The 26,980-nt window shown below is 41.7% G+C and overlaps 1 protein-coding gene across 9 annotated transcripts in view; it reads left to right on the top strand.

The window, feature by feature from the left end:
* GIGYF2 (GRB10 interacting GYF protein 2) overlaps positions 1-26,980 on the top strand; it is a 127,491-nt gene that overhangs the window by 91,529 nt on the left and 8,982 nt on the right. For 7 of the 9 annotated variants that reach the window (XM_070368487.1, XM_070368490.1, XM_070368492.1 and 4 more), the window contains 11 exons: positions 2,507-2,598; positions 3,555-3,662; positions 5,028-5,128; positions 5,795-5,895; positions 7,737-7,898; positions 9,224-9,382; positions 14,188-14,424; positions 21,096-21,218; positions 24,108-24,317; positions 24,446-24,648; positions 25,792-25,946. In XM_070368487.1, coding sequence (XP_070224588.1) covers positions 2,507-2,598; positions 3,555-3,662; positions 5,028-5,128; positions 5,795-5,895; positions 7,737-7,898; positions 9,224-9,382; positions 14,188-14,424; positions 21,096-21,218; positions 24,108-24,317; positions 24,446-24,648; positions 25,792-25,946 — 1,651 coding nt within the window. The remainder of the gene's footprint in view (positions 1-2,506; positions 2,599-3,554; positions 3,663-5,027; positions 5,129-5,794; positions 5,896-7,736; positions 7,899-9,223; positions 9,383-14,187; positions 14,425-21,095; positions 21,219-24,107; positions 24,318-24,445; positions 24,649-25,791; positions 25,947-26,980) is intronic. The other 2 variants (XM_070368491.1, XM_070368496.1) reach the window with 2 other exon arrangements.

The following is a 26,980-nucleotide window of genomic DNA, read 5'->3' on the forward strand; positions in this document are numbered from 1 at the left end:
ATCTTTTAAAACTCAGATGTCTGTGCCTGTCCTCCTCTTCCTGTCTCTTCTCTCAACATACACACACATATGTGTGTGTGTGTGTGTGTGTGTGTGTGTGTGTATACCCACACTCACACATACCCCACACTCATTCTAAAGAAATAGAATCCTCTGGTAGCTTTATAGCATGTGCTAAAGGAAGAATATTTTGTCTTGGCCTCCCTACCAGTTCATGCGTGTTTTGGCTCCTTACCTTTCCAAGTTCATTTTAGAGCTTTCACCTTTATCTACTGTGCTTCAACACAACTGACTTAGAGTTTCTTGTTGCTTCTAGTTAGAATGCCCATTCTCCTCTCCATTTATTTACCTTTTCAAAAAAATATGTGCCTCTTTGCTACCCCATGGACTGTAGCCCACCATGCTCCACTGTCCATGGGATTCTCCATGGACAGAGTGGGTTGAATACTTGGAGTGGCTTGCTGTTTCTTTCTGCAGGGGATCTTCCCAACCCAGGGATCCAACCCGAGTCTCTTGCATTTTAGGCAGATTCTTTACCATCTAAGCCCCCAGGGAAGCCCTTTTAAAATATGTTACTGATATTTAACTAAAAATTGGATCATAACGTAACCCTTTTAGTATGCTGACACTGGAGACCTTTGAAGGGGAAGTCTTTTTTGCAGCTGCTCCTGGGCCTCTCCCTGTTGAGTTCCTTTGGATCTGTGCCTCACTTTTCCGTTTTCCAGGTTGGAGTGTCTGATTGCTGGCCATAGTCTTAAATGACCATAGTCAGAAATCTTTAGTCTGAACACTGGATTTCTACAGTAAGATCCATGGATTTACTCACCAATTATGTATTGAGGATCTGTGCCAGGGCTGTGTTAGGTTCTTATGAGATAAAGATGAGTAAGTCATTTGCAACATCTGTAGCCAAGAGAGTTCGTAAATGAGAACAGTGGCTATCACATTGTTTTGACCGTAGCAAATAGTAAAAAACAAAAGATTTTCATATCACTACTTCATATATTCGTTAACTTGCGGATATATCTGAAGTAAGTTTGACGAAACATTTGGTGCCATGTACATACATTCTTTGTGTTTCTTCTTTTTTCCCCCAGTATGTAAATGTTTTTCTTGACCCAATAATTAATTTCACTGTCCACTGATGGATTGAGACCTCCTATAGTTTGCAGAGCAGTGAAGAGTCCTAGGGAATTACCCTGACATTTCTGTTGTAAATCCAGAAACATTGTTATATTGTTGTATGTAAATTGTACTTTTACCATCTACTCAGAAGTTGGGATGTGTTTTTATCTTGCACGTTTGAGAGCTGACAGCTGGCCACTTGGAGCTTGGCGTGCTAGCTCTAATCCATTTCCTGACTTCCAGTTATAGGGGATGAGCCTCAGTCAGACCCACTTAAGGGGACAGGCTGTGGGAAGCTCTGCTGCATCCTGTCAGGTATTGCCTTTGCCCTTAGGTTAATTGTCGACTAACCTACTGTAGCTTTTATCCCGAATAGTTAAATGAGAAAGAAGAATGTCCTTGAGTTTCAGGTGAACCTCACTCAAAGGAGTCATACATCAAATGTGTTTTTCTGAATTGTAATCAGTGTGCAGTAAAGATATAAACCGTTCATTAATGATCTTTCTTAATTTTAGTCTTTATCACCCTTATGCTTTTATTTCTGCTATCTTATATTTCACCTTTCATTTTTCCTCCACTTTTGTCTTCCAAAATTTAAATTCCAGCCATATTATTAAATATGTAAGCTAAAAAAGTTTTTACTAACCCTTATTTTGAAATTTGTGATGTATTAAAAGCAATAGAAGCACCTCTAATTTTTGGATAGAGAATTAAACAATTGTGAAAGCTCTTTTATATTCCATTTCATTTTAAATGTCTCATCCTCTTTAAGAAGACATACGTTGGCTCCCTGTATTTGTTATGTGCTACTGTAAAAGTCTTACCATAGCATTTAATTTTACTCCGTTCTGTTTTGTCCTGCTTCTCTAATTTTTACATAATCTCCAAGTTTATAAGTCACTTTTAAGATTGGGAGAACGGTTTTTTTTTTTTTTAATTATTTGTTTGACTGTGCCAGTCTTAGTTGTGACACTCAGAATCTTCAGTTGCAGCATGTGGGATATAGTTCCCTGACCAGGGATCAAACCCTGGCCCCCTGCCTTGGAACACGGAGTCTTAACCACTGGACCACCAGGGAGATCCCTGGTTGTTATTTTTTAGTTATAGTATGAACTCTGGATTACGGAACAATGTTCAGCCTCAAGGGCGAGAGAGAAGAAAAGCTAAATAGGGACCCTTTCCCACCTCAGGGAATCTCTTATAGTGCCAACACCACCTCCTTCCACTAGATGGCACTGCTTCATTTCCAAAGGTGCCTGACTTTTTTTTTTTTTTTTTTAATAGTTAAGGGGGGCAAAAAGAAGTCTAGGAGTACTAAATGGCTTTTAGGCTCTTTCACTTTATTTACTGGTATTTCTTTCCTCCACCCCTTCACTCCCAGGGAGAGCTGGACCAGGAACGACTGACCAGGCAGCAGGAACTCACAGCCTTGTACCAGATGCAGCACCTTCAGTATCAGCAATTCCTAATACAGTAAGAGCAGTAATGTGGCAGGGTGCACTGTAGCACCAAAAGGGCCTTCAGATGTAATCTGCTCCCAAATTTCACCTTTTCCAGTAGAAATCTCAGTTTATAGGATACTTCGATCACCCAGCTAGTGGCATAGTGCAACTGTACATCCTAAGTTTGGTCTTGGCTTGCTTCTTAAATATTGGGAGTTTGCAGAAGGTGACACATAACTAATTTTGCAATATATTTAGCTGCTAAAGCAAGAATCAGTGATTTTAAGAATTAATTGCCTTCTGGATGGCTCAGCTTTGCCACAGAGAAAAAGTAGATGTGAAGGCAGAATAGAAGTAAAAGTTTATGCTATTAGTAGTGGTATGGAATCACTTAGATTGTGAGTCCCTTTCGTGGAAGAAGTAAGATTTACTATCATCTGGTGCAGAGGTTGGCAGACTGAATGGCGACCTGTTTTCCTAAGCAGAGTTTTATTGGCGCTGAGTCATACCCATGTGTTTGTGTATTATCTGGCTCTTTACAGGAAAAAATTGTCCACCTCTGTTCTAGTGAAAAAATTGTTAACCTAAAATTTTCCGAGCCAAAACTTATAAATTTGAGGATTTTTATACAAGTGGGATTTTATTTTTGCACAGAGTTCTTCATGTGGAAATACTATTAGTTTGAACCTGTTTTATTTTCTGATAAAAGGTTATTAACATCCTAAAGGAGTTTTCCAGTTTTTGACATTTCTTTAATTTTTTTTCTATTTTCACTCAGCAGCATGTCATCTGTTAGTTTAGTTCTTTCTAGAATAACGTATTGAACTGTTTGTGTGACTATTGTGAAGTATTGTAAAAATATATTTGATATTGATTTCTAATGGGGTTTTCTTTTGTTGGTGTGGGGGCTGAACTTTGTCTTGTAATGTCTCTGTGAAGTGAACTAAATGTGGGTAGACAGGTTATACCATGTCTTACTTTTTGAAGACAACAGTATGCGCAGGTTCTGGCCCAGCAGCAGAAAGCAGCGCTGTCTTCCCAGCAGCAGCAGCAGTTGGCGCTTCTTCTCCAGCAGTTCCAGGCGCTGAAGATGAGGTCGGTGCTTGTTTGCATGGTGTGTCACGTTGTGTGTGTTTTAAAGAAAGAGAGAAAAGGAAATTTTTAATCTGTGAAGTTTAGTATCAAAATAGCCACACAAAACGCCTATCTTTGTGTTGTGTGTAAGAACATAGTTTTAAAAAATAACTAACAAAGGATTTATTTGGTCTTTTTACTCAGAGGATAAAATTTGCATAATAACCAAAGAATACTAAGAACACTTGAAAAGCAGTGTAGTCTCATGGACTTAGCAAGAAAAAAGTTTGTGGTCGAGAAATTTAATCTCATTTTTACCTGTAATATTTCAGGAACGATATTAACAGTGCCACATAGAGTTACACTTTTCCAGACCCAATAGCCTTTAAAGTGGGTCTAAAGACATGGAAACCATGCTAAAAATCTTAAGTTCCTGCTGTTTCAGATTATCATTCAGGGTAGTATTTATCTCCCGCAAAGGTGTTAGTCATTGCTCTTAAAAACTTTACTGTCCAATTTAACCAAAACCTTTCATATTTTTCCCTTGATCCGTAACCCATTCTGTAAGATAGGCAGGTTAGATCATGTTAAGGTCTTAGTTTTAAAGATGGGCAAACTGGGAGTCAGAGCAGCTAAAGGACTTAGTTGACATAATACGCAAAAAACTTCAAAGACTGAACTATAAAATGCATACCTTTTGACTTATGGTCTATGAGTTTTTTTCATGATAAATGCTGCCTCTGTGACTCTTAATGAATTTTTTAAAGACAGCAGGCATGTCTATTATTTGGAAATCAAAATTTGCCAATACCTTGAGGAGTCCAGAAATGTGATTACTTTGCGTGTATCCTTTTTTCTTTCCTAAATGTTTTGGTTAAATATTTTAGTTAAAACAGTGAAGTTTTTTGGCTAAGTAACCTTGAACTGTGGTGCTGGAGAAGACTCGTGTGAGTCCCTTGGACTGCAAGGAGATCCAACCAGACCATCCTAAAGGACACCAGTCCTGGGTGTTCATTGGAAGGACTGATGCTGAGGCTGAAACTCCAGTATTTTGGTCACCTCATGTGAAGAGTTGACTCACTGGAAAAGACCCTGATCCTGGGAGGGATGGGGGGCAGGAGGAGAAGGGGACGACAGAGGATGAGATGGCTGGATGGCATCACCAACTCAATGGACATGAGTTTGCGTGAACTCCAGGAGCTGGTGATGGACAGGGAGGCCTGGCGTGCTGCGATTCATGGGGTCGCAAAGAGTCGGACATGACTGAGCGACTGAACTGAACTGAACCTTGAAAACCTACAGATAATCTGAAAATACTTCTTTATCTATTTTCTTGAATCACAAGAACAAGTTAATTTTGTTAATTTTCTAATTTCCCTTTTGCAGAATATCTGATCAGAACATCATTCCCTCAGTAACTAGGTCTGTGTCAGTGCCAGATACTGGTTCTATCTGGGAACTCCAGCCAGCACCCTCACAGCCTACAGGTAAAAACTTAGATTGGCCTTTAGTATAGCTCCAAGGATTTAGATTCTAATAACTTTTATAATTGAGTTTTTTGTTATTTTTTTTTAAAATCAATTTTGGGACTGCTTTGTAGTGAATATTAATGAAAAGTGGTTTTTAAAGGAAATTTTTATTTTTTTAATAGGTCCCAGCAAAGGATTGAAAATAGCTCTTAAGGAGTTGCTGGAAATTCTTTAGTAGATAGATTTCCTGAACTTGAGCCTCCTCTTTTTTTTTTTTTTTTAAAACATTGTCCTAACCCATTGTAGAAAAGTCTTTTAAATTGTCTTTAATTGTTGGAGAAAAAGCATAAATAAAAGCATAAGTAATGATGACCTGTTCTTTTGAGTCAAGGATTGATGTGTAACTTACCACTGTAGGTACCCAGAAATTTAGGAAATAGAAAAGGCTGCTGTTGTTGCCTCATTTTCTCATCTTTTTGCCTAGTGCTTTCTTTCCTTCTGGATATGCAGACGGGTATTGTTATAAACTAGAGCCTGCTGGTAGTTCAGTCTGTTTAGAAGCAGAGCAGACCCTTGCGATGAAGCTCGCTCTGGGACAGGAGAGCAGCTTCTTTATGCTTCTGGATATTTAGCCGTGTGTGTCAGCTCTCATACCCATCACCTCTATTCCTTCTTGTCTTCCAGTTTGGGAAGGCGGTAGCGTATGGGATCTTCCCCTTGACCCCGCGACTCCAGGACCTGCCCTTGAACAGCTTCAGCAGATGGAGAAGGCCAAAGCTGCGAAGGTCTGCATCTCATTCTGCCATAGCAGTGCCTGCTTTCCAGCTGCAGGACATAGACATTTGCTTATTGATACCTGCATCACTCTAGCTGCTCACACATTATTCCTTTAAATTCACAGCTATGTAGCTGGTATAAGCACATTCACACTCTCTCCTTACTGTGCTGCCTTCCCCTCCAAAAGGCCTCAAAACAGTTAAAAGTAACAAGTTTAAATTAAGTCACTCAGTGTGGGTTTGTTGACACATTAATGATCACGGTCATATATTACACCTTTCATGATAATTGCTTATTATAAGACCATAAGAAAATATCCACTATATTGCTTATTAGACCCTTGATCTGAGGCTTGAGTTCCCACATTGAATCTTTATGGTGGTGTTTATTTGCACTCTAGAGTCCAAGACATACGGCTAAAAAGCTCAATGTTAACATTACATTATGTGTTCCATTTGCATACTTTGGAGGAGCTAACAATCTTGAATTTTGGTTTTAATACCTGTCAGAGAGGTTGCCTGTCAACGCCTGGTGTCATTGTAATGATTTCTGGGTTCTCATGCCTCGGAGAGAATCTTATTTCTATTTTATATTTAGTGTGTTCTTATCCCCTGAGGTAGTGATAGTATCTTTAGAGTGCCCAGAACATGAAAAGAGTTCGTGGTCAAGATCTATCTCCATATGAGTTGACAGACCAGAGTTCCAACAGTTTTTGAGTCTGTTCTTATTCCTCCGTGCTTTGTGCTTTGAACACGTAGCTGATGAAACCTTGTGTTCTTGTCTGTGTGCACATGTGTGTCAGGGATAGGCGGGATGCGGACACGGACAAGGAGCACAAGAAAGCACGTGGGCCAGCTTCCTAGTAGGGGAGGTGGGGATCAGAAATTGGATGACACTTGAATAGACAGTGATTCCTGAGCTAATGTCACTTAAAGGATAGTAGGAGTTATTTCAGTTGCAGGATTTGGGATTTACAGTAAAGTGAAAATTAAACTGCAGTTGAAGGAAGCAAGACCTGTAAAGGCTAGAAGTATATGTGAACATCTTGGCACAGGAAACAGTTAAATAACTTGGTCTAGCCTGGAGCTGGTATGTCTGAAGAATAGATGATGAGAGAGATTAAAGATGAGGCAGGCCAGTAACTTGCCTGTGTCACGTTAAAGACTTAGGATTTATTTTCGAAGTGAAGAATGGTGTTAAATGTAAGCCTGGGAGAGTCAGATGTTGAGTTGGGGACCATGGGCAAAACTGGATGGTGGGAAGCCAGGTGATGGACTTGTAGGAACGTGCATGAGAAAGTAAAGGCCTGAGTTGTATGTGTGGCAGTAGAACTGGAGTCTCAGGGCTGGATTTGACCAGTACTCGGGAGCTCTACGGGATGGAGTTTGTGAAGTGGTTGGTCCTCAGATTTTTAAAGAATTCTGTAGTTTTTCATACTAGCAGCTTTTGTGACATTTCAGCTGAAACTTCGTTAGACACTGTAAGATCTTCAATCAGAAAATCCTTTGTAGGGATGAACAAAGAAATGCCAACCCAAGAGCCTCTGCTGTTACTGTTAGGCCAGCTGCCCTCCCTGCAGGTGGGAGATGTGGTGTAGTGGTAGTGTGGAGCAGAGGCGTGGGTGGCAGAGTGGAGGCAAGAGCATTCAGTGGAGAAAAGCGTGAAACTCCACTGATCCTGTGACTGCAGAGCTCAGAGCGCTCTCAGAGTTCTCATTCCCCAGCTGCTCCACACGTAACTGAGTGAATGGTCATGTCTTCATGGACCAGCTCCTGACAGTACTGGTCATGATGTGGCGTGTTCCTGTGTTTGGCTTCAAGTTTCTAAGAGTACCCTTGTGTAACCTCAGCTGGAGCAGGAGAGGAGAGAGGCAGAAATGAGGGCAAAACGGGAAGAGGAGGAGCGAAAGAGGCAAGAAGAACTCCGGAGACAACAGGAGGAAATTCTTCGGAGACAGCAGGAGGAAGAAAGGAAAAGGCGGGAGGAAGAAGAGCTTGCCCGAAGGAAACAGGTGTGTCTCTGAGAACTCTGCCTGTAGAATCGGTGCAGAAAGAGGGCGGGCCTCCAGGATACCTGTTCTCCCGTCATCTCACAGGTCCTAGTTTTCCTGGAGGGGGCTTTCCTAAGGCATTGGGGAGTTCTCAGCAGGACGGGGGTTAGAATGTTAGGGCACTCACTTCCTTCAGGAGAAATGTCTGTTATCCATTAATAGCTACTGGAGGGATGTTCATCAGTTCTAGTAAATCATTAGAATTGATGGCTTTCACATGTCTCCTGGGGTTTTATAAACCAGTTAGATTTGAGAAATAATTAAATCTTAAAGTATTTATAACCAGTGACACTAAACGTTTTTCATGTTTCTCAACCATTTGTATTTCTTTTTGAGGAATTCTTTATTATGTGCCTTAGACTGTTTTCTCCTCAGGCTTTTAAAGATCCCATTTGAAAGAATCTACTTTGTAACAGCCTAGCGTGTCTAGCCTTTACTACCTATTTCCTTGTTTTTTGCCATAAGAACTGAAAAACAAAAAGCATCCATGTCCTCCATGGAATTCTCTGGGCCAAAATACTGGAGTGGGTAGCCTTTCCTTTCTCTGGGGGATCTTCCCAACCCATGCATCAAACCCAGGTCTGCCACATTGCAGGTGGATTCTTTACCAGCTGAGCCACAAGGGAAGCCCATGCTGAGATTAGATTAGAACTGCTAATATTTCTTAGAGTCACACTCTACACTAATATGTAAGGACTTTAAGAAGTGTGACAGTAAAGGCATCTGTTTCATTCTGTTTGCTTAGGATTTCTTCCTGAGTTATTCTGACAGTGGGACCCTTTTCTGTATATTTAATATCCATAGGACTTCAGTTCTTGAGAACATGTTCTGTGACATGCGGCTTTATTCCATACCTGACTGGAGAACTTATCTCTACTCACCAGGTGTTTTTGCTGCTGACTTAGGTTCTCAGTTGATTAAGAAAAATCAGGACTATTGGTAGCAACAGAGAAACCAAAACTTGAGTCCTTACTGGCGTTAATCAGGAAATGATGGTGCTAACATTGAAACCAGGGTGAACTTTACACTGTAGTTCTGTTTAACATAGTGCTGTTTAACGATTAATATTTTAAGTACAAATTATTTTGACTCTTAATATGCCTATTCCCCAGCTCACGTGAACACTTTTTACCCGAGATGTTGGTTAGATACGTTTTATATTTACTGTTGACAGAATCTTAGCAGCACATAGTCTATTTCTTTTCAAAGTATAATGTATTGATAACATATTAGTTGAGATGCACAGAAGGGTGTGCACACACTCACACATACCCTCTTTAATTCAGGAAGAAGCTCTGCGACGCCAGAGGGAACAAGAAATTGCTTTAAGGCGACAGCGAGAAGAGGAAGAGAGACAGCAGCAGGAAGAAGCTCTTAGGAGACTGGAGGAGAGGAGGCGAGAAGAGGAGGAGAGGCGGAAGCAAGAGGAATTGTTACGCAAGCAGGTGATCAGAGGGCTTGCTCTCCTCATTTCTTCTTTGAAGCTAGGAATTAGTGATTAAGAAAGTATTAGGATTTTAGGAGAGCCCATCTAAAGCTTTTTCAGGTTGCTGAAAGTTACCAAAAGAGATCTGAGTGGCTCTTCAGTTCAGTTCAGTTTAGTCCCTCAGTCGTGTCCAACTCTTTGCGACCCCATGAATTGCAGCACGCCAGGCCTCCCTGTCCATCACCAACTCCCAGAGTTCACCCAAACTCATGTGCATCGAGTCGGTGATGACATCCAGCCATCTCATCCTGTGTCATCCCCTTCTCCTCCTGCCCCCAATCCCTCCCAGCATCAGAGTCTTTTCCAGTGAGTCAACTCTTCACATGAGGTGGCCAAAGTATTAGAGTTTCAGCCTCAGCATCAGTCCTTCCAATGAACACCCAGGACTGATCTCCCTTAGAGTGGACTGGTTGGATCTCCTTGCAGTCCAAGGGACTCGCAAGAGTCTTCTCCAACACCACAGTTCAAAAGCATCAATTCTTCAGTGCTCAGCTTTCTTCACAGTCCATCTCTCCCATCCATACATGACCACAGGAAAAACCACAGCCTTGACTAGACGGATCTTTGTTGGCAAAGTAAGATCTCTGCTTTTGAATATGCTATCTAGGTTGGTCATAACTTTCCTTCCAAGGAGTAAGCGTATTTTAATTTCATGGCTACAATCACTGTCTGCAGTGATCAGTGGAGAAATAACTCCAGAAAGAATGAAGGGATGGAGCCAAAGCAAAAACAATATCCAGTTGTGGATGTGACTGGTGATGGAAGCAAGGTCCAATGCTGTAAAGAGCAATATTGCATAGGAACCTGGAATGTTAGGTCCATGAATCCAGGCAAATTGAATTAGTCAAACAGGAGATGTCAAGAGTGAACGTCGACATTCTAGGAATCAGCGAACTCAAATGGACTGGAATGGGTGAATTTAACTCAGATAACGATTATATCTACTACTGTGGGCAGGAATCCCTTAAAAGAAATGGAGTGTCCATCATGGTCAACAAAAGAGTCCGAAATGCAGTACTTGGATGCAATCTCAAAACTGACAGAATGATCTCTGTTTGTTTCCAAGGCAAACCATTCAGTATCACAGTAATCCAAGTGCCCCAACCAGTAACGCTGAAGAAGCTGAAGTTGAACGTTCTATGAAGACCTACAAGACCTTTTAGAACTAACACCCAAAAAAGATGTCCTTTTCATTATATGGGACTGGGATGCAAAAGTAGGAAGTCAAGAAACACCTGGGGTAACAGGCAAATTTGGCCTTGGAATATAGAATGAAGTAGGGCAAAGGCTAATAGAGTTTTGCCAAGAGAACGCATTGGTCATAGCAAACACCCTCTTCCAACAACACAAGATAAGACTCTATACATGGACATCACCAGATGGTCAACACTGAAATCAGATTGATTATATTCTTTGCAGCCAAAGATGAAGAAGCTCTATACAGTCAGCAAAAACAAGACCGGGAGCTGACTGTGGCTCAGATCATGAACTCCTTATTGCCAAATTCAGACTGAAATTGAAGAAAGTAGGGAAAACCACTAGACCATTCAGGTATGACCTAAAATCCCTTATGATTATACAGTGGAAGTGAGAAATAGATTTAAGGGACTCGATCTGATAGATAGAGTGCCTGGTGAACTATGGATGGAGGTTCGTGACATGGTACCAGAGACAGAGATCAAAACCATCCCCATGGAAAAGAAATGCAAAAAAGCAAAATGGCTCTCTGGGGAGGCCTTACAAATAGCTGTGAAAAGAAGGGAAGTGAAAAGCAAAGGAGAAAAGGAAAGATATAAGCATCTGAATGCAGAGTTCCAAAGAATAGCAAGGAGAAAGCCTTCCTCAGCAATCAGTGCAAAGAAATAGAGGAAAACAACAGAATGGGAAAGACCAGAGATCTCTTCAAGAAAAGTAGAGATACCAAGGGAATACTTCATGCAAAGATGGGCTCAATAAAGGACAGAAATGGTATAGACCTAACAGAAGCAGAAGATATTAAGAGGTGGCAAGAATATACAGAAGAACTGTACAAAAAAGATCTTCACGACCCAGATAATCACGATGGTGTGATCACTGACCTAGAGCCAGACATCCTGGAATGTGAAGTCAAGTGGGCCTTAGAAAGCATCACTACGAACAAAGCTAGTGGAGGTGATAGAATTCCAGTTGAGCTATTTCAAATCCTGAAAGATGATGCTGTGAAAGTGCTGCACTCAATGTGCCAGCAAATTTGGAATACTCAGCAGTGGCCACAGGACTGGAAAAGGTCAGTTTTCATTCCAATCCCAAAGAGAGGCAATGCCAAAGAGAGGCTCTTAATACTTTTGTAATAGCTATCCCACATGTAATTATAAAAGCTGAGCAAGATGTCAAGGAATCAAAACAGACTAAAAATAGCACCAAAGTAATCGAAGAAGGGCTGCTCTTAAAAAACCAAACGTTTGATGTGGAGGTTGACACCTCGTTGCCTTAGGATTCTCCCCCATCTGCACCATTAGAGCATGTAGTTCTCTGCTGCTTAGTGTAGCTGTGAGATCACACAGCAGTGGCTACTACCTAAGTCCAGTGCAGCCAGGACCTCTGCAGCATTTTGCTTTAATGTTTAAGAACAGTAATAGATTTTTTATTAGTGGATTCTATTTTTAGAACAGTGTTAGATCTTCAGAAAAATTGGGATGGTAGTACAGTTTCCTGCTTACTAGTTTACATTATTATGGTACATTAATTATGATAAACCAATGCTGACACGTTACTAAATATTGATGCATTTTTATTAACTAAAAAAGCTTTTCTTCAGTTTTCCCCTCATGTCCCTTTTCTGTTTTAGGATTTCATTCAGAATCTTGCGTTTAGTTGTCCTGTCTCCTTAGCTTGTTCTTGGCCATGACAGTTTCTCAGATTTTTTTTTTTTTTTTTTTTGAGTTAAGCCACTTTAAGGAATACTGATCAGTAGGGTAACCCTCTATCAGAGTTTTTTTGAAGTTTTTTTTTTTTTCCCCCATAATTAAACTGGCATTGGGGGTATTGGGAAGAGATCACAGAGGTAAAGTACCATTTTCATCACATGCCAAGGGTATATATTAGCACCATGATGTGTGGTTATTAATGGTGACATTGATATCCTGGCTGTAGTAGTGCTTATCGGGTTCTCCACCATACTTTTCCCCTTTACTGTATTCTTTGGAAGGAAGTCACCACGTTCAGCAGTCTACACTTACAGATGTAGGTTTTTGTTTGTTGGTTAGATTGACACAAAACTAGAGATTACCTGCTTTTGCTTAAGTTCTTAATTGAAACTCTTTTAGAGAAATCTAAATTCTTCAGAGGTAGATAATTTCCAGGTTAGAGTGTATGTTAATGCATTATTTGGTTTATTTATTCAACAGTTAATATATTCTGATAATATACCATATGCTAGTTACTGTGATTGTTTCCTGCTCAAGTCCAAAACTTTCTGAGAAATTGTTTCTGCCCTCAAGAAGCTCACAGATTATGTAGGTAATGATTTTACAAGACATAAATGCCACATTGTAGATCTTTCAACTGAAAAATCAAAATATTGACCTAAAATTGGCTAAAACAGCAGATAACATTATTGCCTCACCTATCAAGGTAATCTGGAGATAAGGCAGCTGAACATGAACTTCAGTGACTCAGTGATATGGCTGAGAGTCCAGGTGCTTCGCGTGCTCCTCCTGTCATGTCCTGGTGTGCTGCCTTCTTCCCTCACGGTTCACACTCTGCTCTGCCATGTCTTGCTGTGCTGACTTTTAAGTGCATGTTTTTTACCTGATGGTTGGTAGTGTTGGATACCATACTGTACCCAGGAAGGGTGTGGCCCTTCTCTCGGGCTTCTTGCCTTTCCTCTGGGAAGAATATCTTTTCTAGAATCAGCCCTTTGGCCTAAATTAGATTACATGGTTGTCCCAATTTACACTGGAAGCTTAAAAAGCAAAGCTTGGCATTTTAAACCTTGGATGTGACAGGAGACTCTTCTCTACAAAGAAGAAGACCGAAAGGAATGGTTGCTGGATAGGTAATAATAGTTGCTGTCACCGGTTGGCCAAGAGCATCCCGAGAGAGGAGGACAAAGTATAGTTGAGTGTAAGCAAAAGACACAGGGGACATCTACCTCCTGAAGGCAAAGAAAGTCCTCGTAGAGTAGCTGATGTCTGTCCTGAGTTCTGGAGAATGGAGGAGCATGTGCTGCCCGGATAAGATAGAGCTTTGCAAGGGCTGTAACCAGCCTCCACCGAGGGAGGCCAGGAGAACTCCAGGGGGCACATGGAATGGTTTTGAGGGAGAGAAGCAGAAAGAAAATGATCCAGGTACTGCTGAAAGTAGTAGAGGGGTAGAGGATGTGTGAGGGGGGAGATCTCCCAGGGACCTGTGAGCCACCAGGGGTGAGACCCTCAGATGGAATTAAGTGGTTTTGTGAAGTCGCTTTGGGTCCGGCATTGGCTGAGGCTTTTCAGATAGTTTCCTTGCAGGTCCTGACAGCTCTCTGCACCCAGCACCCTGAGGAGCTGACTCTGCCTCAGGGTTGGAGCAGGTTCAAGGGATCTTGCCTGAGGTTGTGGTGATCTCTTAGAGATCAGTATTACCACAAATGTCCAAAGTGATGTTCCTTTTATGTAGAAATTAGGAAATAAATGAAGCATGATGTTATCTGGTAAGCACGCCTCTGACCGAAGCCTTGAAAACTGACTCAGGTTTGTTTTAAAATATAATTAAATTTTATTACTTACTTTTCCTTCTGGGAAGGAAGAGGAGGCTGCGAAATGGGCCCGGGAAGAAGAGGAAGCCCAGCGTCGGTTAGAGGAGAACCGGCTACGGATGGAAGAGGAGGCAGCCAGGCTGCGGCACGAGGAGGAGGAGCGGAAGCGGAAAGAGCTGGAGCTCCAGCGGCAGAAGGAGTTGCTGCGCCAGAGGCAGCAGCAGCAGGAGGCTCTCCGGAGGCTGCAGCAGCAGCAGCAGCAGCAGCAGCTGGCTCAGATGAAGGTAAAGCCAGGCGCCGACCAGGCCACCGGTCAGAGGAGCTGCTTGCCTGCATTTGTGGTTGGGTGGATGCTGGCAGTGCGATGCATAAACTATTCTTTATGTTAAATATTGAGACTTTGGTTTTTTGATCAGCAAAATATAACGATGCATTTAGAGAAGGGAAGAATAAGTAAAAGAGGCTACTACATGAGCAGCAACATAAGCAAAAACCAAGTGGATCTGTATGGTTCATAAATTTAAACATTGGCACCTACTGTATCAATTCAGCAGTGCTAAGGCAAGAATAAATGAGACAAGGCGACTGTCCCCAAAGAGCCCATAGACTCATGAGTGCCAGAAACTCAAACATTTGGGTGTGTAAGTAGGAACCATCATACAGGGCTTGAAACATAGCTGACATGGTTATTGAACGGTGGATTGAGGTGATGTATGCAAAATGAGGTTTTAGGAGAATTCAAAGCCTTATTTGAAATAGTAGAAAGTGAGACTGGGAAACCAGTAAAGAGAGTGTGATGGTGGTGGTGAGAATGAATAGGGCCAAGATGAGAACTGGCTGACATTAATGAGCAAGACCTAGTGATGCTCTGAATCTGAGGGATGAGGGCAAAAGTTGGAATGGCTCTTAGATAGTAGGCCTTCCGTGACTGGGAAAGTAGTAGAACTGTTGATGAAATAGGAGTAAGTGGAGAGGGAGGAGCAGATATATGGTAGGGTCTACAAAACTTCTCATGGAGTATATGGCTGGCCATGAGGCTTAGTATCCCCTATCTTCAAGGAGCTCGTAGGATAAAGACATAAACAGAAAATTGGAATACAGTGGGGTAAGTGCAGTGAGTGAGGGAGCTCGGAGCAGTAGTTCTCAGGGTGTGATCACCTGGGAATTTGTTGATATTGTTCAGTTGCTAAGTTGTGTCTGACTCTGTGACCCCATGGACTGCAGCATGCCAGGCTTCCCTGTCCTTCACTATCTCCCAAAGTTTGATCAAACTCATGTCCATTGAGTTGATGATGCCATTCAACTGTCTCATCCTCTGTCACCTCCACCTCCTCCTGCCCTCAGTCTTTCCCAGCATCAAAGTCTTTTCCAGTGAGTCACCTCTTCGCATCAGGTGGCTGAAGTATTTGAGCTTCAGCTTCAGCATCAGTCCTTCGAATGAATATTCTTGGTTGATTTCCTTTAGGATTGACTAGTTTGATCTCCTTTCTGTCCAAGGGACTCTCAGGAGTCCTCTCTAGCACTGTGGTTCAAAAGCATCAATTCTCTGGCGTTCAGCCTTTTTTATGATGCAACTCTTGAGCATCTATACACAACTACTGCAAAAACCACATGTTTGACTTATATGGACTTTGTCGGCAAAGTGATGTCTCTGCTTTTTAATATGCAGTCTAGGTTTGGTTTGTCATAGCTTTTCTTCTAAGGAGCAAGTATCTGAATTTCATGGCTGTAGTCACCGTCTGCAGTGATTTTGGAGCCCAAGAAAAAGTCTGTCGCTATTTCTACTTTTTCCCCATCTGTTTGCCATGAAGTGATAGGACTGGATGCTATGATCTTAGTATTTTGAATGTTGAGTTTTAAGCCAGCTTTTTTACTCTCCTCTTCCGCACTAATCAACAAGTTCTTTAGTTCCTCTTCACTTTCTGCCTTTAGAGTGATATCATTTGCATATTTGAAGGTGAAAAGTTTTAGTCACTCAGTCGTGTCCGACTCTTTGCAACCCCATGGACTGTAGCCCCCCAGGCTCCTCTGTCCATGGAATTCTCCAGACAAGACTACTGGAGTGGGTAGCCTTTCCCTTCTCTAGGGGATCATCCTGACTCTGGGATTGAACTGGGGTCTCCTGGATTTCAGGAACATTCTTTATCATGTGAGCCACACCACATATCTGAGGCTATTGATATTTCTCCCAGCAATCTTGATTCCAGCTTGAATTTCATCCAGCCTGGCAGGTACATTCTTGGGTCCTACCCAGACTTACTGAATGAGAACCTCTTGGAAATGGAACCCAACAGTTGTGTTTGAATAAGCCCTCCAGGGCTTCTGATGCTCACTGATACGTGAGACCCACTGCCCATCTGAGGCGTTTGGGAAGCTTTCCTGAAAGAAGATAACTTCCGAACTGAGCCATGAAGGGAGTGAAAATTTAAATTTAAAGAAAAAAATAAAGGTCAAACAGCCAGTTTGGAGAATGGAGGGGGTTTGTGAGAGCAGAATGAAGTTGCTGGAGAATGAGCCATGAGGTTCCTATCTAGGCTTCATATCTAGCGCTTGAATTGCTAGGTCATGTGATGCCAGTGTCTTTAATGGTTTAAGGAACTGCCAGATTGTTTTCTGAAATGGCTGCACCGTTTTGTGTTTAGTGGTTGAGGGCTTAAGTTTCTTCACATCTTCATCAATCTGTATTATCTGACTTTTTGATTATAGCCATCCTAGTAGGTGTGAAATGATAACTTGTAGTGATTTTGGTTTGAATTTCCCGATGACTAATGATGTTGAGTATCTCTTTATGTGTTTATTGACCATTTGTAAATCTTCTTTGGAAAAATGTCTATGTAGGTCCTTCACCTATTTTTAAACTGGGTTCTTTTTATTATTGAGTTTTTTAAGTTCTTTATATGTTTTAGGTATTTGAGTTCCATATCAGATGATTTAAAAATATTTTCTCTTATTTGTTTTTTCCCACTTCCTTGACAGTGTCCTTTGATGCACAGAAGTTTTACATTTTGATGAAGTCCCAATTATCTGTTTTTTTCTTCTGTCGCTTGTTCTTTTGTTATATCTAAGAATTAGTAAATCTGAGGTCATAGTTGTACAGAATCCTATGTTTTCTTCCAAGACTTTGTAGTTTTAGCTCCCTAATCTATTACGTGAGGTGAAGGTTTGACTTCATTCTTTTGCTTGTCATTTATCCGATTGTCCTATTTTCACCATTTGTTGAAAAGACTATTGTTTGTCCATTGAATGGCTGCAGCATTCTCCTTAAAAAATTGGACACGTAGATTTGTTTCTGCACTCTGAATTCTGTACAGGTGATCTGTATGATCACTGTGCTAGTAATACACCGTGTTGACATTACTATTGCTTTGTTGTTAAGTTTGGAATCAGAAAGTGAGTCCTCCCGATTTGTTCCTTTTTCTCATAAATTTTTGGCTCTTCTGTGTTTCTTTAAATTTAATATGGATTTTAGAATGAGTTTGTCAGTTTCTGCAAAGAAGCCAACTGGGATTCTGATAGGAATTGCATTGACTCTGTAGATCAGTTTGAGGAGTTTTGGTATCTTAACAATACTTAGTCTTCTGATCTGTAAACATAAGATGTTTTTATGTTCATTTAGATCTTGAACTTCTTTCTCTGTTTTATAGTTTTTAAGAGTATAGTTTTTGTACTTCTTTTGTTAAATTTATTTTTAAGTATCTTGTCTTGCTTTCATTGTAAGTGAAATTTTCAAAATTTCATTTTCAGATTGTTCTTTGTAAGGGTATAGATGTGCAATTGATTTTTGTATACTGAGCTTATATCCTGCCGTCTTGCTGGACTGATTTATTAATAGTTTCTTAGTGAATTCATTAGGATTTTCTGTATCATGTTATCTGCAAATTCTGAGACCAAGAAGCAGCCTACAGTTTAGCCTGTGTCTCCAGTGAATCTGACAGTTACCCCCTAACTGCCTTTTACCCCAACATCCACTGATGTGGAAAGTTCCCTTAGGCTTCAACTCCTCATTCTCCACACTCTGTTGCAAATGAAGTTAGTTTCCTTTGAGAAGAGATCTGGAGCTCTCCCTATTCCGATCTGTTCCTCCCACCTCATCCTCAAGGCCAGAGTTCCCTGAGTCGCAGCTCTGGAGCTGAGAACAGTGGTGGTGGTGGTTTGGTTGCTAAGTCATGTCCGACTCTTATGACCCCATGGACTGTAGCCCGCCAGGCTCCTCTGTCCATGGGATGCTCCAGACAGAAATACCGGGGTGGGTTGCCATTTCCTTCTCCGGGTCCGACCCAGGAATCAAACCTGGGTCTCTGTTTGATTGTTACAGGCAGACTCTTTACCTACTGAGCTAGGAGGGAATTGCTCTCGGAACAGTGGCACCCACTTTTTCAGTTAAGCCCTTGGGGAGGGACCTGAGCCTCAGGTCTCCTTGGCTTACCTTTCCTGGTGGCGTGGAACCTCTGCCTTTCAAACTATAGGGCAGTGGCAGTCAGGGCCCCCATGGTCTCAGGACACCCAGGTTCAGTCCCTGGCTCGGAAGGATCCCCTGGAGAAGGAAATGGCAGCCCACTCCAATATTCTTGCCTGAGAAATACCATGCAGTCCATGGGGTAGCAAACGAGTCAGACACGACTTGGCAACTAAACAACAGTCTCAGTAGCTCTATGCAGTTTCCATTCCATAAGTGGAGGCTAGACATAAGCAAGCTCCTATATCTCAGCAGTGCTTGTCTCTAACTTAGCCTTTGCAACAGGCAGCTGGAGCCAGGATGAGAATTGCTAATATTGTGCTCTTTCCGGGAAACCAGCCCTCTGCCTGGCAGCCGAGGGGAGAGAGGGAGGCCTGTGTTCTTGGCTCCCCTCATCTGAAGTGCTGGCTGAGCTGGAGGTTGGGAGAGCCGTAAGTCAGGGCACAAGTCCTACAGACTCTCTGTTTTTACATTTCTTAAGGATTGTTCTTAATACTTCTTAAAGAAATGTTACTTAAAAAATGGTGTTGAAAAAGTAAGGTAACAGTATCAGAGCAGGGGGCAAATGTAAATTTTCAAGTATCAGTGAAGGATATTAGGCATTCAGGGGTCCAAAAATGTCCCAAATTCCCTACTGTTTGCTTGTCACTTGGGAGAGAGTTGTTCTGAAAAGTGTGATTGACAACCTTCAGTTCTCTGGGCAGTACAGGATGTTGGTTGAACTGGAAAATGCCCTGAGGCAGTGTTGATGGAGTGATGGGATAGCATTTCTTATGCACAAATAAGACTTAAGGGAAATGATAGAGATCTGTCATGTGAAGGAGACTTAGATTTGTTCTGCATTACTCCAGAGAAGAGTCTTGTGAATCATGAGCAGAAAGTACAGTGAAGTATATTTTGGCACAAAATAAAGGAGGGTTTCAGAGGTGCCTGTAAGGGGAACAGGCCATTTCAGGAGGCAGTGAATCTATTCTTGGTGCTGGCTGAGTTTCTGCTGCAGAGGACTGGCGATTGGTTCCTGGGTATGGTGGGGTGATATAGCCACTGGGATTTTAGACAACAGTGGTTGCTGACTGATTGCATCAGAATTACAAAAATATGCAAATTCTCTGCCTTTATCTTTGACTATTCATTGAACATGGGGACCAGGATGTCTCCGTTTTTTACAGGCCTTCTGAGTGATGCTTGCTGCAGGTTTGACAGGACTTTCCAAATGTGTCATTTCCTATGGAGAGGAAGAGTTTATTTGTGCTCCACTTTTCCTACTTGGTACCCCGTCTTTCTCTCTTAGCTCCCTTCTGTACCTCTCTCCTCCCAGAACACAGGTGCGTGTAAGAGAAGTGCCCTTACTACCCACCACTGGGCAGAACATGTTGAGGGGTGCTCAGTATGTTGAGGATGTTCAGTAGTGTTGAGGGCTCTCGTTTGGAGAGCTGTCCAGTAACATCATTGACAATTTAAGCTGCTTTTACCCTTATCCCATCAGTTCCAATTTTAGAGATTCCTACTGAAGAACCTTTCTATTTTGGCATTTTGTTTTGATCCACACACACGTGCTGTTTTTATTATCTGGTTTCAATTTGGTTTTTGTTGTTTTTGTTTTTAAGAGCCATAAGATGTGTGAAAATTGAATCTTTTTCTGGCCCAGAAAGACCAAGGAATTCCCTTAGAAATAATCAAAATTTTGAGAACACTAAAGTATACAGGACTCATGTGTACACTTGATTTTAGTCGATAATTTTAAGGGATAGGAAAAACAGAATTATCGATTAAAACCGATTTTGTGCTCATGACTAGAAGCCACAACCTGGTTAACTCCCTACTGGGAAAGGCTGATTGAAAACCGTGCCTGGCATCAGCTGCCCACCTCAGCTTTCCCTTCAGAACAGGGTATCGTGTCCTTATTACCTCCTTGGATTAAAAACTTAGTGATTCTTTTGTTTCATTCTCTCTCTTTATGGCTGTATATTGGAGTATATATCAGTGGCAGGTATAACAAATTTGCAATTTCATGGGAGTAAATCAGATAAAAGTGTATTGATGTATTTTGGGCTTCCCTGGTGGCTCAGTGGTAAAGAACTTACCTGCCAATGCAGGAGATGCGGTTTCAATCCCTGGGTCAGGAAAAACCCCTGGAAGAAGACATGGCAACCCAATTCCATATTCTTGCCTGGAGAATCCCATGGACAAAGAAGCCTGGCGGGCTACAGTCTATGGAATTGCAAAAGAGTCGGACACCACTTATGACTAAAACAACAATAATATTGATGTGTTTTAAGTTGTTTTAAAATAATCTTGTGACAAGAGAAAATTAAGTAAAAGAAGCAAAACTGATTGGTAGAGTAGTCATGTAAAAGGATCGAAGAAGGCAGTTTAAATTGAATGTTATAAGTGGAACGGAGGGAAGCATGAAGGTTCTGGCTGTACACAATGCATTGTTGCCCCTCCGTTTCCTAGCCATGTGTCTGCATGAACTCTTCTGCCTTCTTTTTTTGCTAGCTTCCTTCTTCTTCAACGTGGGGCCAGCAGTCCAATACGACAGCATGTCAGTCCCAGGCAACGCTATCATTGGCTGAAATCCAAAAACTAGAAGAGGAACGAGAACGGCAGCTTCGAGAGGAGGTAAATTTTAAAAGTGATCTAGACAATCGGTGATTCAGAATAGCCAGTGTGCATTCTGGATTAGTGGCTACTTGTCAGAGTTGCTGTGTATCTGAATTAGATATTTATTTTTCAGCTCTTTAGCCTGTATGATGGTCACTAGCAAATATGAAGGCTCTAATAGAAATAACATTAAGATTGGGTACAGAAATGTTCTGTTTCCTTTACCATAGCTCTTGAGAGAGTAGCTCAGAAACAAAAGTTACATGGGTATTTCAGAATGGGGGATGAGTTTTGTGTGGATAGCCTCTTAAAAATTTGACACTTACAATGCAGAAATTTTTTTCTCTAAAGGGTACTGGGTTCTGACTAACCTAGAAAACCTTAAAATATGACAGAAATACCATCTCTCTGCTTGTTCGTCTACATCCTGTAGTTCCTCATTAGAATAGAGAGGATACAAAAGAGTGAAAGGGGTTGGGGGGTGGCAGAACATAGTTCTTGACAGAAAGGAGAAAACGAGGAAGTGGAATGGTTTGGCTCAGCATACACTAGCTGAGTGCCATCTGTCCATTGTGTGTTTGCTGCTTGTGTGGATATAGTTGAGTCTCAGACAGACAGAATTCTCTCCCTCCATAAAGCTTACTTTTAGTTGAAGAGACAGGGACATGAAAAGACATACAGAGTTCTAGAAGGCAATATGTGTCAGAAAGAAAAATAAAGTGGAAAGGGGCGTAGGAAGAAGATTGGGAGTTAGTATTGGTGGTGGGTAGCAGTTGATTGTCTAGTTTTAGGTGTGCTGACTGGGAAGGCCTCTCTGAGAAGGTTGCATGAGGTAACTAAGTCTTAATGGAAGTACTGTACATGGGTATGATTTGAGGCAAAGCAGTCAGTTTGTTCGAGAATGCAAGCTGTCATTCTGGATCTGGGTGGTGTGGTTCACTAAAGGCCGTGAAGAGCGTCTGTGCATGTTCACCGTGTGGTGTGCATGACATCACCCAGTAGGTTAAAAGCTTTCTTCACCTTAAAATTTACCATGTTTCCTACCCTCCTTCAAAAGAAAAAAGGCTGAGCTTTCTCTGAAATCATCTCTCTTTTCTCAAAAGTTAACAGCTGGATACAGAGCAGAGTGTAGCTTCCTCCTCCAAGGCTAGAAATTCTTCCAATAATTTTGGTCCCTGCTAAATAAAAAAAAAACATAATGGTCATCAGAGTTGGAATCACAGGTCTTGGTTCTTGTTCATATCTTTGTCTGTTAGAAGTTAATAATTGCCTTGTGTTTTCATTTGATTTTCTTTGAACAGTTAAGTCTGTGCACGCTTCAAAATGCATAAAGTGCCACCCAGCAGATAGTATCCGACAGTTCTATTTCATTCTTTGCCTGGCAGTGTCCTTTCCAGGACCCTCTAACTTGTTCAGATCTGAACATGCTTGACTTGCTGCACTGGTGTGCTCTGTTTCTCAACATTTTGTCATCTGCATGTTGTCCTAGGTGGCGCTGATGGTAAGGAATCCACCTGCCAGTGCAGGAGACGTAAGAGACGAGGGTTCAATCTCTGGGTTGGGAAGATTCCCTGGAGGAAGAAGTGTCAGCCGCCTCTAGGATTCTTGCTTGGGAGAATCCCATGGACAGAGAAGCCTGGTGGGCTACAGTCCATGGGGTCACACAGTCGGACAGACTGAAGTGACTTAGCATGCACACATATTTCTTTCCATCTCGTTCTCTGTTGTCTTTTGTGATGGAATATTTTCTCAATCTTTTCTTTCAGTCCTTCTATTGAACTTTTAATGTATGCTCTCTTATTTTAAAGTTCTGAATCCATATATTGTTCCCTCTTAAGTATTTGTGTTTATAGTCTCTTATTCTTGTTCTACTGAATACAACATCTAAACTCTAAGAATAATACTTACTGATCACTCCTACTTCCCCTTGTTTCTGTTCCAACAGAATTCTGTTTGATTTGGTCTTTGGCTTTCATCTTACAGGCTGGGCTGTTTGTTCTTATTTAGGAATAAGGCACTGAGGAGCTGTCAGGAGGTTCTGGTGCATGTGGCACTTTGCTGGGCTTTGCTGTGATGGTGTCTATAGTGGTTTCTTCCATTCAAATCCCACCATCTGTTGGTATCTGTAGGTGTATTCTCTTACAGTAGGTCGACCAGCTTTCCTATAGAATAATCCACTTAACTGGTTCAGCCTGTTTAAAAAGGAAAGTTTTAATTTTCTGCTGGGGAGAGGTGAGGGATAGCTGCCAAGTGTGTTGGGTAGGGAAGGTAGTCAGGGTCTTGATGTTGCTTTTTACAGACTTGTCTTCCTTTGTTTGAGATAGCCATGCCTGTAATTCCAGAGCTTTCTGTATGAATTGACCTGTTTCTGAGCTTCCTTTTCCTTGGTTTCAACTTATTGGGTCTGTTGTATTGGCTGTCTTTATTTGCTTGCTTTCCACCTTTTAAAAACTTTTCTGTTCTCTTTGTCCTTAAAGTTTATGTTTTAGAAAAAAATTATTTTTGTCATTTTGATAGGACTTTGGAAATAAACATATTACATTTTTATGCTTAATCAGAAGTCCTATTTAATTTTTAAGAAGTAATTCTTAATCTCTCTCTATTCTCGTCTCAGTCCTTCTGACTGTTTCATCTGTATTTGCAGCAGAGTAGTTAACTGTAGTTGTTCAGTTGCTTCCCAGGTGGCACTTGTGATAAAGAACCCACCTGCCAACACAGGAGACTTAAGAAACGTGGGTGTGATACCTGGGTTGGCAAGATCCCTTGGAGGAGGGCATGGCAATGCACTCCAGTATTCTTGCCTGGAAACTCCCATGGACAGAAGAGCCTGGAGGGTACAGTCCATAGGATCACAGAGTCAGGCACAACTGAAGCGTCTCAGCACACACACTTCTGTTGTGCCTACAGCAGAGGCGCCAGCAGAGGGAATTGATGAAAGCTCTCCAGCAGCAGCAGCAGCAGCAACAGCAGAAACTCTCAGGCTGGGGGAACGTCAGCAAACCTGCAGGCACCGCAAAGTCTCTTCTGGAGATCCAACAGGAAGAAGCCAGGCAGATGCAGAAGCAGCAGCAACAGCAGCAGCAACACCAGCAGCCAAACAGAGCCCGGAATAATACGGTGGGTCCGTCTTCCTGAGCGGTTGTTGTGTGGACTGGTGGTGTGAGTTATCTGTTCTGACTGGTGGGCTCTCTTTTTGTCTTTTTAATGTTATTAACTGTAGTTATTTGTGTCTCCTTCTTTAACAGCATTCCAACCTGCACACCAGCATTGGGAATTCTGTTTGGGGCTCTATAAATACCGGTCCCCCTAACCAGTGGGCCTCTGACCTAGTCAGTAGTATCTGGAGCAGTGCTGACACTAAAAACTCCAACATGGGATTCTGGGATGATGCAGTGAAAGAGGTGGGACCTAGGAACTCAACAAACAAAAATAAAAACGCCAGTCTCAGGTAGGGCTCAAAGCGATTGACCTGTGTTCCTTGGTGGATTGGGGGAGGAAGGGCATGTGAGGAGTATGATAATGGGTGGCCAGAGAAAGGTAGTTATTTAGTTTTTACTTACTTTCACCTATATCCTGGCATGTAAGGTGATAGTTTGATGATTGTTTTTCTTCCCTATGGAAACACATCGGTATTATTACTAGTGGCTCCTTTGGTTGCTGGACATGGAGTCTATTGCCTGTCACGTGGTAAACGCTTAATATTTTTTGTTACTGCTCTTGAATATTTCTCTAAGGTGGTCTCTAGATTCTAGCATTTTCTCTAAAATTTTAAGTTAGAGTATTATAAACACTTAAACTGTTTTATTTTTATGATGAATTTGTTACATCTTAAATTCATCTTTCTTTTTGTTGAACAAGCATGGGTTTTAATGTTAAGTCATGAATTCAAATCCCAGCACTAGCACTTACGATCTGTGTGACCTTGGGCAGGAGGGAACCTCTTTGAGCCTCAGTTCCCTCATCTGTAAAACGAAGATAACAATAACAGCTTCATGGGTGTGGTTGTAAAGGTTAAGTGAATATGTGTGAAGTAGTTAGTAAAGTGCCTGGCACATAGTAACTACTTAATAAATGGTAGTGCTGTCAGAATATTTCTTCTCAATTAACTGAGGGCTTAATATGTGATGAATAGGACACTGAATAACATGTTGAGCATCTTTGCCAGGCACTGTGCTCTAGGCCTTTGCATATAGTATTTTTATTCCTTTTAATAACCCAAAGAAGTATTAGTATCATTTTACAGATGAGGAAACTGAGGCTTAGCAAAATTTAAAATCTTACCGACGGACACATGAGAAGAACTTAATAATTTCTCTGAAGAGAAGCCCGTATTCACAAACTAGAATGTATTAACCGAGGCTAGATTTTAATAGGTACTGAGTAAACTCCCCCATCCCCAACCCCAGTATTTCACTTTTTTGTTTTTGGACTTTTGTTTGTTTGTCTGTTTGTTTTCATTTTCGGAGCCAAGAATTGGATTGCTGGACGGCCATCCAGTGTTGCCAAGACATTATCTATGTATGGTGTTAGAGTATGATTATAACAGTAACAGTTCCTGGGAATATAATACCACCCTATTGTTTTGCTTTAGTAAATCTGTAGGTGTGTCTAACCGGCAGAATAAGAAAGTAGAAGAAGAAGAAAAATTGCTGAAGCTCTTTCAGGGAGTAAATAAAGCCCAAGATGGATTTACCCAGTGGTGTGAACAGATGCTTCATGCCCTTAATACGGCAAATAACTTGGATGGTAAGAACTGGGGAGGGAAACCCAGCATGTGGAATGGCAGAGCAGGCCCCACAAAGAGTTAGGAAATTGAAATGATGGGCCAGCCTTCAGGAGGTGAAGTCTGATGGAGGTCAAGTCCTGCACCTACTGTAAGAACTGGACTCTTTTACAGCATTACTTGTGAGAAAAGTTCTGTAATACTGTGCTGAACTAGGTTACCAGTGGACACCAGGGTAGCTGCAGGCTGTCCTGTGATGGACAGGGCAGAAGAGATCACGGTTCTCTCCTGCTCATTTTTGGGGAGCATCACCAGATGAACAAAGGAGACTAACTGTTACACTGGAGACCTAGGTCAGCCTGCACAAGAGAAGACTGAGGTGGCGTGAGAGTTTTCCCCTTCCTGCCTTTGGGGGCAGGGGTGGGAGTCGTGACTGAGCAGGTAGACATGCTTTGTATGGGATAAAGCTGAGACCTATAATGTATGCAAATGAAAAGGTTTCAGCGCAGTTTGAAGAAAAACTTGCTGCTTGTTGGTTGTTCACAAAGAGAATTGTCTGCCTGAGATGGAAGCAAATACTTCCCTCACCCGCAAATGTTTGAACAGAGACCAGTCAGGTCGGTGTGGACGGGATTCCCATAACTCGTGAGGTTTGCTGAACTAGTCCATCTCTGATGTCTTTTCTAAAGCCAGAAACCTTTAAAAAAAAAAAAAAAAGGGCAGGAAAAGAATTGGAAGGGTTCCTTTGCAGCAGTGTGACATAGCTGATGGTCAGAACGAGTCAGAAAGCAAGAGTGAAAAATAGTAATGGCTACCATCCATTAAGCACCTACCATGTACTAGGCACTTTTTGGGGGTTAATACGTGTTATCCTAGTGATGTTAATTTTGGCCATAACTTAACCTTTACAATGTCAGTGATGTTATCCCCGTTTTATAAATTAGGAAACGGAGGCTCAGGAAGGTTAAGTAGCTCATCAAGGTCACACAGTGAGCAAATTTCAGTCAAGTTTTAAACCCATGTCTGTCTAACTCTGATGCTTGGACTTTTCTCCTGC

Source organism: Bos mutus, chromosome 3 (genome assembly GCF_027580195.1).
Source record: "Bos mutus isolate GX-2022 chromosome 3, NWIPB_WYAK_1.1, whole genome shotgun sequence".
Taxonomy (NCBI): domain Eukaryota; kingdom Metazoa; phylum Chordata; class Mammalia; order Artiodactyla; family Bovidae; genus Bos; species Bos mutus.